Genomic DNA, 13,071 nt, shown 5'->3' with positions numbered 1-13,071 from the left:
TTTGATGTGTAAATGATTAACTTTCCAGGAGGCAGGAGTAACACATTTTGCATATAAGAATAAATTATCCAGCAAATTTCTACATCTACCACGTCTACATGACTAGTCTGTACTTCGCACTTACGTGCATGGCAGAGGATTCATCGAACCACTTTCACAGTGTTTCTGTGCCATCTCACACTCGAACAGCTCGCAGGATAAACGAAAACTTAAATCATATCATGGAAGCTCTGATTTATTTTATTACATAATCAATCCTCAAAAATGGTTCAAATGGCTCTGAGCACTATGGGACTTAACTTCTGAGGTCATCAGTCCCCTAGGTCTAGAACTACTTAAACCTAACTAACCTAAGGACATCACACACATCCATGCCCGAGGCAGGATTCGAACCTGCGACCGTAGTGGTCGCGCGATTCCAGACTGTAGCTCCTAGAACCGCTCGGCCACCCCGGCCGGCAATCAATCCTCCCTCTCAAGTGGGCCTGAACAAAATACTTTCGCAATCTGAGGAGAAAAGTGGAGATCGAAAGTTCACGAAAATGTCTTGCCGCAATTGAAAACGACTTTTTGTTTAAATGACTGCTGTTGGAAAAAAAAAATGGAAATGATCGTATGGCATTGTTGGCCGGGAGGCCCCATTCGAGGGAGTTCGTCCGCAGTATTGCAAGTCTTTGTAGATAACGCCACTTCGGCGACGAAAGTCGGTGAAAATGATGATGATATTGGAACTCGAGTATCATATCGTGGCACACTCTTCAATTTTTTGCGATCCGCCCTCCTTTAAAGTCTTTCGAATTATTCCGTCAGTCCTATATGGTAACAACATGCCGCACAATACTCGAGCAAAAAACAGTAGTAGTCTTGTAGGCGGTCTCTAGTGGATTTGTTTCATGTTCGAAGTTGCAATAAAGTAATAAACCGCAATCTTTGGTCCCCTTTTCCCACAGCGTTATGTGCAGGATTGTTCGAATTTAAGCTGTTCGTAATTGGTATCTCCTGTTGTTTTGTTGAGTTGACAGCCTTTAAATATGTGTGATTTACCATATAACCGAAAGTTTACTCATGTGAATGACGTCATACTTTTCACTGCTTAAGCGTCAGTTGCCACTTTTCGCACCATACACGTGCCCTGTCTAAATTATTTTCCCGTTGGTTTTGACCTTCTGATGGCTTTACAAGTCTATAAATGACTGTCGTCAAGACGGGTATTGCCAGTGTAATTTATTCAAGCGATGGAAACTACAATCAGTTTACCACGATGTATTTCGTTTTTAAGGCATTTAATGTTTCATTAATTTTCTTCATTTTTTTCTTTTCAGTGCAGATATTTGAAGTAAATTGGCCAAGGGCTTTGAAGTAAACTACTTCAAAGATCTCTTAGAGATGTTTAGCAACAACGTTTCCCCTTCTTTATATTTTATACGTATATTTATAATCTGCGTATACTATACATAGCATATGCCCGGCCAAATGTGCATTAAGGGCTCGTGTAGAAATTTGAAGTAGATCGATCAAGAACTTTTAGAGGTTTTTAGTAACAACCTTTCCCCTTTATATATTACACACATATTTTTCAAATCAGATTTCAAAATCTTATTTATACCTTATCTTCCTTCTATTTTGAAGGTGAAGTGAGCAAAATTTCATCAAGACCGGAGTAAAGCCGTGTAAGTGTTTGAATTACAAAGAAACAGACAAACGGATACTCTTCCTTATACACTCATGTTCAGAAGGAACAGTCCCTTGAACGACTGGAGATATGATCTTCATACTCACAACACATCTACATTACTATGTTCTGCAGAAAACATTAATATTTCAGTCACCTCTGTTCAGCATGTGTCCTGTTGCCTAATAGATGCAGAGTCCGTCAAGAGTCCTGACAACTTGTTCCATGCTTGAAGGAATCGAAGCTTAAAAGGGCCGAATGGCGAGGAACGTTTCCAACCGATTTCTCATACACAAACAGCAGTTGACAGGCGTTGCCTGGTGAAACGTTGTTGTAATGCCTCGTGTAAGGAGGATAAGTGCGTACCATCACGTTTCCGACTTTGACAAAGGTCGGATTGTAGCCTATCAAATGGTTCAAATGGCTCTGAGCACTCGGGGACTTAACTTCTGAGGTCATCAGTCCCCTAGAACTTAGAACTACTTGAACCTAACTAACCTAAGGACATCACTCACATCCATGCCCGAGGCAGGATTCAAACCTGCGACCGTAGCAGTCACGCGGTTCGAGACTGTAGCGCCTAGAACCGCTCGGCCACCCCGATCGGCTGTAGCCTATCGCGATTGCGGTTTATCGTATCGCGACATTGCTGCTCTCGTTGGTCGACATCCAATGACTGTTAGCAGGCGGGTATACGGAACGCCGTGCTCGATCCCAACGTCCCAACGGCCTCGAATCACTGGCAGTCGAGATGACAGGCATCTTATCCGCATGGCTGTAACGGATCGTGCAGCTACGTCTCGATCCCTGAGTCAACAGATGGGGACGTTCGCAAGACAACAACCATCTGCACGAACAGTTCGACGACGTTTGCAGCAGCAAGGACTATCAACTCGGAGACCATGGCTGCGATTACCCTTGACGTTGCATCACAGACAGGAGCGCCTGCGATGGTGGACTCAACGACGAACCTGGGTGCACGAATGGCAAAACGTCATTTTTTTCAAATGAATCCAGGTTATGTTTACAACATCGTGATGATCGCATCCGTGTTTGGCGACATCGTGGTGAACGCACATTGGAAGCGTGTATTCGTCATCGCGATATTGGCGTATCATCCGGCGTAATATTATGGGGTGCCATTGGTTACGCGTCTCGGTCGCCTCTTGGTCGCATTGACGGCACTTTGAACAGTGGAAGTTACTTTTCAGACGTGTTACGAACCGTGGCTCTACCCTTCATTGGATACCTGCGAAACCCTACATTTCAGTGGGATAATGCACGACCGCATGTTGCAGGTCCTGTACGGGCCTTTCTGGATACAGAAAATGTTCGACTGCTGTCCTGGACAGCACATTCTCCAGATCTCTCACCAATTGAAAACGTCTGATCAATGGTGGCCGAGCAACTGGCTCGTCCTAATACGCCAGTCACTACTCTTGATGAACTGTGATATCGTGTTGAAGCTGCATGGGCAGCTGTACCTGTACACGCCATCAAAGCTCTGTTTGACTGAATGCCCAGGCGTATCAAGGCCGTTATTACGGCCAAAGGTGGTTGTTCTGGGTACTGATTTCTGAGGATCTATGCACCCAAATTGCGTGAAAATGTAATCACATGTCAGTTCTAGTATAATATATTTGTCCAATGAATACCCGTTTATCATCTGCATTTCTTCTTGGTGTAGCAACTTTAATGGCCAGTAGTGCTGCAGTCACCTGATTCCAAAGTTCATCTCTGGTAGTTAGTATTGTGTCACATTGCTGCACCTATCGTTTCATAATATGCCACACATTTTTAATGGTGATCTGGCGGACCAGGGCAAAGGCTGACATGCTGTGACACGAAGAAGGCACGTATTCGTGTAGACACACGTGGTCGTGCATTTTCTTGTTGAGAAATGGCGTTTGGAGCGTTGTGTAGAAACGTTATGGCTACCAGTCACATGATGTCATTCATGCAGGTCACACTTGTCGCAGTACCTTGGACACGTACCAAATGTGATTTGTTGTTGTATCCAAAAGCACCCCACACGTAAAGGCCTTGATTTGGTGCTGGTTGTCTGGTGCGAATGCAGTCACTGTGATGCCACTCCTGTTGGTGAACCAAAATGTCGCAATCATTTTCAAAGAAACAGAAACTGGTTTCGTCCGAAAACACTATCTGATGCCATTTCTGTCTGTACTGAAGTCATTCCATGCACCATTTCCGACTGACATGTTTCTGCACATTCGTCAAAGGTAGGAGGAGAATTGGACGACGGGCATGTAACCCATGCCGTAATAAATGGCGATGGACTGTCACCTCTGATATTTAAGATGTGTTACTGTGTGTGCTGTTGGGCCAGATCCGAGGAGGACGCAGATGTGTCCTGCAACACCATTCGGATGAGGTGTCGATCTCCCTGGGGGGTGGGGGGCGGGGTGATCTGGGTGTTGCGACCTGACCCATCTTGTCGTGTTCTCCGGCCTTCCGTGAACCATTCTGTACACACCTGTTCCAATGCCAAGACACTTCGTCCTACAAGAGCAACAATTTCCCAGATTCTTTCTTTCTCAGGCCTGTGTCCCACTCCAACGCGGGGTCGGCTTTGTTATGACAGATTTGGCAGTATTAATGGCCTTCCTGCCGCCTCCTTGAAACCCGCGGGACGGAAGTAGTGTACCCCAGCTGTCTGTGTCGAGTGTAAGTCATGAAATAGTGCGAACGTTTTTCAAATGTCTGTGAGTCGTGTAACTGAGGTGGAACGTGGGGACCAGCCTGGTATTCACCTAGCGGTATGTAGAAAACCACCTAAAAACCAAAATCCAGGCTGGCTACCACACTGGCCCTCGTCATTAATCCGCCGGGCGAATTCGTTCCGGGGCCGGCGCGCCTACCCGAGTCCAGGAAGCAACGCGTTAGCGCGCTCAGCTACCCTGGCGGGTCAACAATTTGCCAGATGAATCCATCAAATTCTCTCATGCTAATAACGCGACCTCTTTCAGACTCAATAATTTGACAGTCCGGTTCGCGCGTGCGTCTGCGAGTCATCCTACACTTCTGCTCAAATCACACTGATCCATTAGTTTCGGTTTACAGCGGCAACGAGAGCCACAGGCACATTTTACCGGTATGTGCTGTTGCATCGCGATATCGATGTTGACCATGAACCAGCGGGTCGACGTAGTTCAAATGCTAATATGAACGTTCTATCTCTAGTCGTCGAGGGGTTCTGTTTCTTCTTATTATGGCCGCTCTGAATCTGTCACTTCCATATACGCATGACAAACGTGAGTTTGCGACCAACACGTGCAGCGATATCGCGGGACGATAAAATAGTCTCGATGGTCAACGATCCTGCCGTTATCGAATTTCGATGCGAGCTGGTAGACTTTTCTCCATCTTCCACGAGGCATAATATGATCTTCTCACAAATAACCAACGCTGAAATGCGATTTCGGAATTAGAAAACCTTACCTTAGATTCAGTTGCGGTGAAATGCTTTTGATTTGCTACCCCAAGCAGCTAATGCACGATTTGCCAGTTTGACGTTCGTTGCACACCATTTTCATGGTGTTGCCATTTTCATGGCTAGAAGCGTAATTAATTACCGAGAAATATGGATTTAAACATTGACCACTGATTTTTTTCAGTTATCGTAACATTATAAGGTGTGAGTATAGGCGTATGCTACAACAGGGATTTTAATGAACATGTGTGCCTACTCTCTGCACACAGATGAGAAATTTGCTACGAACATCAACTGATGATAAGTACTACATGCTAGTGTTTACTAAAACAGACGCGAAATTGTGGTGTACGTTTCATTAGCCAGCAGAACGTGCTAGATGCACCTTACCTGGAATTGTAAAGTGTCATTCTCTCAAAAGCTGGCTGTTACTGGAGAGCTGTTTGTGTGTTCCAGTGTCTCAACTGCTGACAGAAGCGGGGGAAGCCGATATGAAGGAGAACTTCACGGCGCTGATCGGCTCCCAGCTACCGCTGCCCACGGAGGAACAGCGGACTCGTGCGGCGGAGCAGCTGGAGAAATTCTACTTCGGCGACGAGGGCTTCTCTATGGACCAGATGCAGGCAGTGGTTGATGTAATTATAACACATTCTCTTATGGGCTGCGGATACTTGCCATATCGTGTCGAATTGGCTACAGTCTCTGTATCCTGTATAAGAGGCGATCAAAAAGTGTCCATTTGAGCGCGTTGCTGCTGCGTATAGGTAACGTAGCGCATCTCCAATGCGGGTGTATGAGCACCGATATGTAGGCAAGGCATCTGTGTGGCATTCGTGTTTTCTGACATCCGAGCGGCAAATTCGGAAATTTGAGATGTGGGATGCGTTACTAAATGCGTCCAAACAAAACCAACATGTTATTATTCTTGCCTTGGTTATATGAAGGACAAACACTAGTAGACATCTATCGGAGAACGAAGAGTCAGGGTTATTAAGCCTCTCCCAGAGGCTTGGACGACATCCTCTATGACCTCTCGCCGAGAGGAGATCACTTTAACACTTTAACTAGGCTGCGTATTGGACACTGTCTTTTTAGCCATCGCCGTTTGTTAAATGGTGCTCCCCCACCACTTCGTACACATTGCGTTCAACTTTTAACGGTCCGCCATATCTTCACGGAATGCCCTTTTCTTGACCGCTTACGCTCTCATTTGTGTTTTCCATGTGAGTTCTCGGCCGTTTCAGCAAAAGACGCATAGGCTGTCGACCTCGTTTTAGTTTTTATCCGTCGTAGCAATATGACGAAAGCCATTTAATTTTTAGTTCTCGACCTCCGTTTCTATATGGCGTACGTCATAGACCTTTCTCCAGGTCTCTGTTTTCAGCTGTCTTCCGTCGATTGGGATTGACGTGTACTCGTTTTTAATTCCTCTCTTTGTCTTTGTGTTCTACAGTTTTGACATTGGCGTGTATGACCCTAGTCGTTTTGGCGCCCTAAAACAAAAACAACACGTTTGTCGATAACCATCGCTTTGTAATGCTTGCCGGGTTCTGTGCTGCATCTACCTCTACATCTATGCTCCACACTCCACCTTACGGTTTGTAGCGAAGGTACGCCTTATAGCTATTCTTCATTTCCTTTCCTGTTCCACATGCAAATAGAATAAAAGAAAAACGACTTTCCATATGTCTCCTCTCTATCTTTTTTTTTCATCAGTCTTCTGACTGGTTTGATGCAGCCCGCCACGAATTCCTCCCCTCTTTATCTCAGAGTAGCACTTGCAAACTTTGTCCTCAGTTATTTGCTGGATGTATTCCAGTCTGTCTTGCTCTACAGTTTTTGTCCTCTACAGCTCCCTCTAGTACCATGGAAGTCATTCCCTCATGTCTTAACAGATGTCCTATCATCCTGTCCCTTCTCCTGATCAGTGTTTCCCGCATGTTCCTTTCCTCTCCGATTCTGCGCAGAACCTCCGCATTCTTTACCTTATCAGTACACGTAATTTTCAACATTCGGCTGTTGTAGCACATCTCAAATGCTTCGGTTCTCTTCCGGTTTTCCCACAGTCCATGTTTCACTAATCCACAGTGTTGTACTCCAGATGTACATTCTCAGAAATTTCTTCCTCAAATTAAGGCAAATATTTGATGTTAGTAGACTTCTCTTGGCCAGGGATGCTCTTTTTGCCATTGCTAGCTGCTTTTGATGTCCTCCTTACTTCGTCCGTCTTTGGACGAGCATCAATCCTGATATTAAGTTTCTGGCTGTTCTTATTTCTACTACTTCTCATTACCTTCGTCTATCTTCGATTTACTCTCATTTCATACTCTGCACTCATTAAACCGTTCAGCAGATCACGTATTTCTTCTTCACTTTCACTCAAGATAGCAATGTCGTCAGCGAATCGTATCATTGATTTCCTTTCAACTTGAATTTTAATTCCACTCCTGAACCTTTCTTTCATTTCCATCATTGCTCCCTCGATGTACAGTAGGAGCGAAAGGCTACATCCTTGTCTTCCACCATTTTTAATATGAGCACTTCGTTCTTGGTCGACCACTCTTATTATTCCCTCTTGGCTGTTGTACTTATTGTATGACCTCCACCCTTTTTAATATGAGCCCTTCTTTCTTGGTCGTTCACTCTTATTATTCCCTCTTGGCTGTTGTACATATTGTACATGACCTGTCTGTCCCTATAGCTTACCCCTGCTTTTTTCAGAATTTCGAACATTTGCATCACTTTACACTGTCGAACGCTTTTTCTAGGTCGAGAAATCCTATGAATGTGTCTTGATTTTTGTTTAGTCTTGCTTCCATTATTAACCGCAACGTGGAAATTGCCTCTCTCATCCTTTTACCTTTCCTAAAACCAAACTTATCGTCGTCTAGCGCATCCTCAATTTTCTTTTCCATTCTTCAGTATATTATTCTTCTAAGCAGCATGGATGCATGAGCTGTTAAGCTGATTGTGCGATAATTCTCGCACTTGTCAGCTTTTGCGTTGTCGGAATTGTGTGGGTGATATTTTTCCGAAAGTCAGATGGTATGTCGCCAGACTTATACATTCTACACATCTACGTGAATAGTCGTTTCGTTGCCACTTCCCTCAATGATTTTAGAAATTCTGACGGAATGTTATCCATCCCTTCTCCCTTATTTGATGTGAACTCCTCCAAAGCTCTTTTAACTTCTGATTCTAATACTGGGTCCCCTATCTCTTCTAAATCGACTCCTGTTTCTTCTTCTATCACATCACCTCATAGAGGCTTTCAATGTATTCTTTCCACCTTTCCGCTCTCTCATCTGCATTTAACAGTGGAATTTCCTTTGCAATCTTAATGTTATCACCCTTGCTTTTAATGTCACCGAAGGTTGTTTTGACTTTCCTGAATGATGAGTCTGATCTTCCGACACTCATTTCTTTTTCGATGTCTTCACATTTTTCCTGCAGCCATTTCGTCTTAGCTTCCCTGCATTTCCAATTTATAACATTCCTCAGCGGCTTTTATTTCTGTATCCCTTAGTTTCCCGGAATATTTTTGTACTTCCTACTTTCTTCGATCAATTGAAGTATTTCTTCTGTTACCCATGGTTTCTTCGCAGTTACCTTCTTTGTACCTATGTTTTCCTTCCCAACATCTGTGATGGCCTTTTTTAGAGACGTCTGTTCCTCTTCAACTGTAATCCCTACTGAGCTATTCCCTATAGTTGTATCTATAGCCTTAGAGAACTTGAACTGCATCTCGTCATTCCTTAATACTTCCGTATGCCACTTCATTGCGTATTGATTCTTCCTGACTTATGTCCCTAAACTTCAGCCTACTCTTTATCACTACTATATTGTGATCTGAGTCTATATCTACTCCTGGGTACACCATACAATCCAATATCTAATTTCGGAAACTCTGTCTGACCATGATGTAATCTAACTGAAATCTGCCCCTATCACACGATTTTTTCCAAGTATAGCTCTTCCTCTTGTGATTCCTGAACAGAGTATTCGCTAGTACTAGCCGTAACTTGTTAGAGAACTCAATTAGTCTTTTCCTCTCTCATTCCTTGTCCCAATCCCATATTCTCCTGTAACCTTTTCTTCTTCTCCTTCCCCTACGACTGCATTCCAGTTCCCCATCACTATTAGATTTTCATCCCCCTTTACATACTGTATTACTCTTTCAATATCCTCATACACTTTCTCTATCTCTTTATCTTCAGCTTGTGACGTCAATTATATAGGACGATAAAGGTAGTTACGAAGCACGGAATCAACGCTCAACACATAAAATGATGCCGCACTGGTTGTATGGTCTAGGCAAATTGGTTAGCTGAGGGAGTAAACTGCTGGATCGTTAATATTTCTATGGTGTATCTACCTGTCACATGCTCTATTACATCAGAACTGTGAAGCAAACCAATCGGATGTGTGGCTTACAGGACTACCATCATTCGGATCACACAATTGCAATCGGCAAACCGTTGTTTCTCTAACGCTGTTATCACAAGTGAAAGCACATGCCAGAATTTTATAAATTAGTTGGAAGACACGACAAGGTTAATCCTCTGAAACACTGTTCTGTATGATAAACTTCACTGATATCTATATATTTCCACAAATTAAATGTCTTTTCTTACAAATTCACTATTTGCAGCTGTTATCCGATCTGTACTTCATTCATCCAGCGGACTCATTCGCTAGGGCGGTGGCGAACTCCAGCAGTGTACCTGTTCACTTCTATTACTTTGACTACAATGGCACCGGCTCCTCGGATTACGGTAAGCGTTCGCCATTTGGCATTGCTTTTGTCCAAAAATAAACGTTACTGAAAAGAGTGATCACAAACTTAAATATAATGTTAATAGCTTCCATGAAATTATCTAATAATTCGTAGTGTATCCATTAAACTTTATTTCATGGAGTGTAGTCTTGTACGCACTCTTAGTTTCATTGTTGACTAAAACTCAATTACAGAATAATGTTGTTTGTTTGTTAACACTACTACGTTAATAAATTTCTCGTAAATTTCTAGTAATATTGTTTATTACACCGTGTATATATATATATATATGTCAATATTGTTTCTTCATCGCTCATAAATGAAGGCAGTTCAGATTTAAGCCACATCTGTCAGCCAGCAACCATACGATACAGGTGTTATAATTTATATGTGTAAGCTTCTCGTAGGTCAGTAGAACTTTGTAGTTTACTAGCTGTGGCTACGAAGGAAGAACAACTTCCTTTCTTTAATCAACAACAGGTAGCACAAAATCAGAATGATAAAATTCGCCAGTCCAACTGTAAGAGCACGTTGGTCCGGAATATTTCGTATAAAGATGATTTCTTCACAAAACGTTCGCCCAAAATTCACATATGGTAATATCTAGATAACCTCAGTTATCAGTGTATCTTTTATCAATCTGAATACAGTTAAGAAAATACGTTATCACAGTGGAACCCAGTGATACAAGTAACTTATGAATAAAACGTTCTCGGTTTTCCAGCCCTGTCAATTCGAATAAAATCCTCGAGCTTTCCATGGCCATCTTTTTTTTTTTCGTTATTGTGATTTCAGGGTAGGGCTGTCAGCGGCACAATCCGCCGCTCTTCAGCCGAGTGACATGACAACTTAAAATAAGAATAAACTGTTACATACATCAGGCAATAAAGGGGAACTTAAAACATAATAATTGGGAAAAATGGAGGTAAAAAAGTAGACTAACATGGAGATGTTCATGGAGGACAGTTTAAAAAAAAAGTCACCAGAAAGTTGAAAAACACAGTTGGCGATTCTTCAAAACTCGGAGAAGACACTGAATGGACATGCAAACGTTAAAAGTCGGCCACAGTAGTAAAAACACTCCGGAACAACACACTTAAAACCCACTTGGAGCACACACAACGAAGAATAAAACTGCCAGGCGGGACCTGCCGAGGGAAAGGGCAGAGAGGATGGAAAAGGAGGGGAGAGCAAGGGGCAGCAGGGGAAGCAGCGGGATGAAGAGACATCAGCAGGTACATGAAGAGGCAGGAGACACATGGGGTGGGAGATGAAGAGGGAAGACAGGGCAGGAGGGAGTGCAGAGACACTGAAAGGAGGCACAAGAGATGGAGGGGAAGTAGGAGGGGGAAGCCACTCAGGAGGAGGGAGGGGGAGGAGAGGAAGCCCTGAGGAGGAGTTAAGAAGATGGGGTTAGAGGTGGTAGGAAGAGTAGATTCAGGGCGAAGCTCATCATCCAGGAGGGGTAGACGGTGGAAGTTGCATTGGGAAAGGAGATGGAGGGTGTGGAGATGGAGAGAGAGTGGGACACAATGGTAAAGGTGCGGCAACTGGTTGGGGTGGAGAGGAAGGGAGACACCAGGGGGTGAGGGGGATCAAGGCAGCGGACAATATATAGTGTGCAGATGTGTTCAAGGAAAAGGAGAAGGTGGGGGAAGGAGATGAGGTCGTAGAGGATGTGTGTGGGGGACAGAAGGCGGATGCGGAAAGTGAGGCAGAGTGCATGGCGTTCGAGGGTTTGGAGGGCTTTATAGAACCAGGGAGGGGCGAAAATCCAAGCTACGCTGACATACCAGAGGATGGGGCGAATCAAGGATTTGTAGGTGTGAAGGATGGTGGAAGGATGCAGTCCCCACGTCCGGCCGGCCAGGAGTTTCAGGAGGTGGAGGCAGTTGTTAGCTTTGTTTTGGATGGTAAGGAGATGGGGAGTCCAGGTGAGGTGGCGTTCGATTGTGAGGCCAAGGTATTTGAGGGTAGGAGAGAGGTGGATAGGATGGCCATAAATGGTGAGGTAGAAATCATGGAGGCAGAAGGAGCAGATGGTGCTGCCTATGATGATCGCCTTGGTCTTGGAAGGATTAACACGGAGGAACCACAGGTTGCACCAAGCAGTGAATTGATCAAGGTGGGTTTGGAGGGTACGTTGGGACCATTGAAGGGTAGGATAAAGGGCTAGGAAGGTGGTGTCATCAGCGAATTGGAGAAGATGAACAGGAGGGAGAGGTTTGGGCATATCAGCAGTGTACAGGAGATAAGGGGGGGGGGGAAGGACAGAACCTTGGGGCACATCGGCAGAGGGATAGAAAGTACGGGAGTTGGAATTGTGGATAGTCACATAGGAGGGACGATCGGAGAGGAAGGAAGCAACGAGACAGACGAAGTTGATGGGGAGAGCATAGGTCTGGAGTTTGAAGAGGAGCCCGGGATGCCAGACACGGTCATAGGCGTTCTGGAGATCAAGGGAAACAAAGATAGTAGAGCGACAGGAGTTACGTTGGAGGGAAAGAAGATTGGTAAGGTTAAGGAGCTGGTCGTCAGCGAAGAAGGAAGGCTAGAAGCCACATTGGGTAAGAGGAAGGAGGTGGTGCTGGTTAAGGTGGCGGTGAATGCAGCGAGAGAGGATGGCCTCAAAGACCTTACTGAACATGGAGGTGAGGCAGATTGGACGACAGGAAGAGGTATCAGAGGGGGGTTTGTTAGGTTTAGGGAACAGCAGGACATGGGAAGACTTCCACAGGTCGGGGTAAAATCCAGTGGAGAGGAGGACATTGTACAGGGTAGCAAGGACAGACAGGAAGGATGGAGGGGATTCCTTGAGGTGACGGTAGGTGATGCCATTATGACCAGGGGCGATGTTGCGTTTGGAGTGGAGGACGAGTGTGATGCCTTGTGCGGTGATGGGAGTGTTGATGTCTGAGGGGGGTAACCGATCCAAGTACTGGAAGCTAGGGGTGAGTGGGGGGACAGAGGTGTCAGTGCTGTCAAGGATGGTGGGGAAGACGGAGTAATCAATATGGGGATCATCAAGAATGGAGAAGACCTCCAACAGGTGGGAAGCAAAATGGTTAGCCTTACTGAGGTTGTCAGGAAAGGGTCAATCGTCATGGAGGATGGGGTAATGTAGGGTGGGATGGCTACCAGTAAGGCGGTGGAAGGTTGGCCAGTACTTGG

At 44.8% G+C, this 13,071-nt stretch overlaps 1 protein-coding gene across 1 annotated transcript in view; it reads left to right on the top strand.

The window, feature by feature from the left end:
• The window catches only part of LOC126095548 (venom carboxylesterase-6-like), a 93,350-nt gene that overhangs the window by 34,150 nt on the left and 46,129 nt on the right, over positions 1-13,071 (top strand). Inside the window, exons 7-8 of the mRNA XM_049910327.1 lie at positions 5,580-5,758; positions 9,775-9,898. Of these exons, the coding sequence (XP_049766284.1) occupies positions 5,580-5,758; positions 9,775-9,898 (303 nt within the window). The remainder of the gene's footprint in view (positions 1-5,579; positions 5,759-9,774; positions 9,899-13,071) is intronic.

Source organism: Schistocerca cancellata, chromosome 8 (genome assembly GCF_023864275.1).
Source record: "Schistocerca cancellata isolate TAMUIC-IGC-003103 chromosome 8, iqSchCanc2.1, whole genome shotgun sequence".
Taxonomy (NCBI): Eukaryota; Metazoa; Arthropoda; class Insecta; order Orthoptera; family Acrididae; genus Schistocerca; species Schistocerca cancellata.
This window is presented reverse-complemented; position numbering and strand designations above follow the sequence as displayed.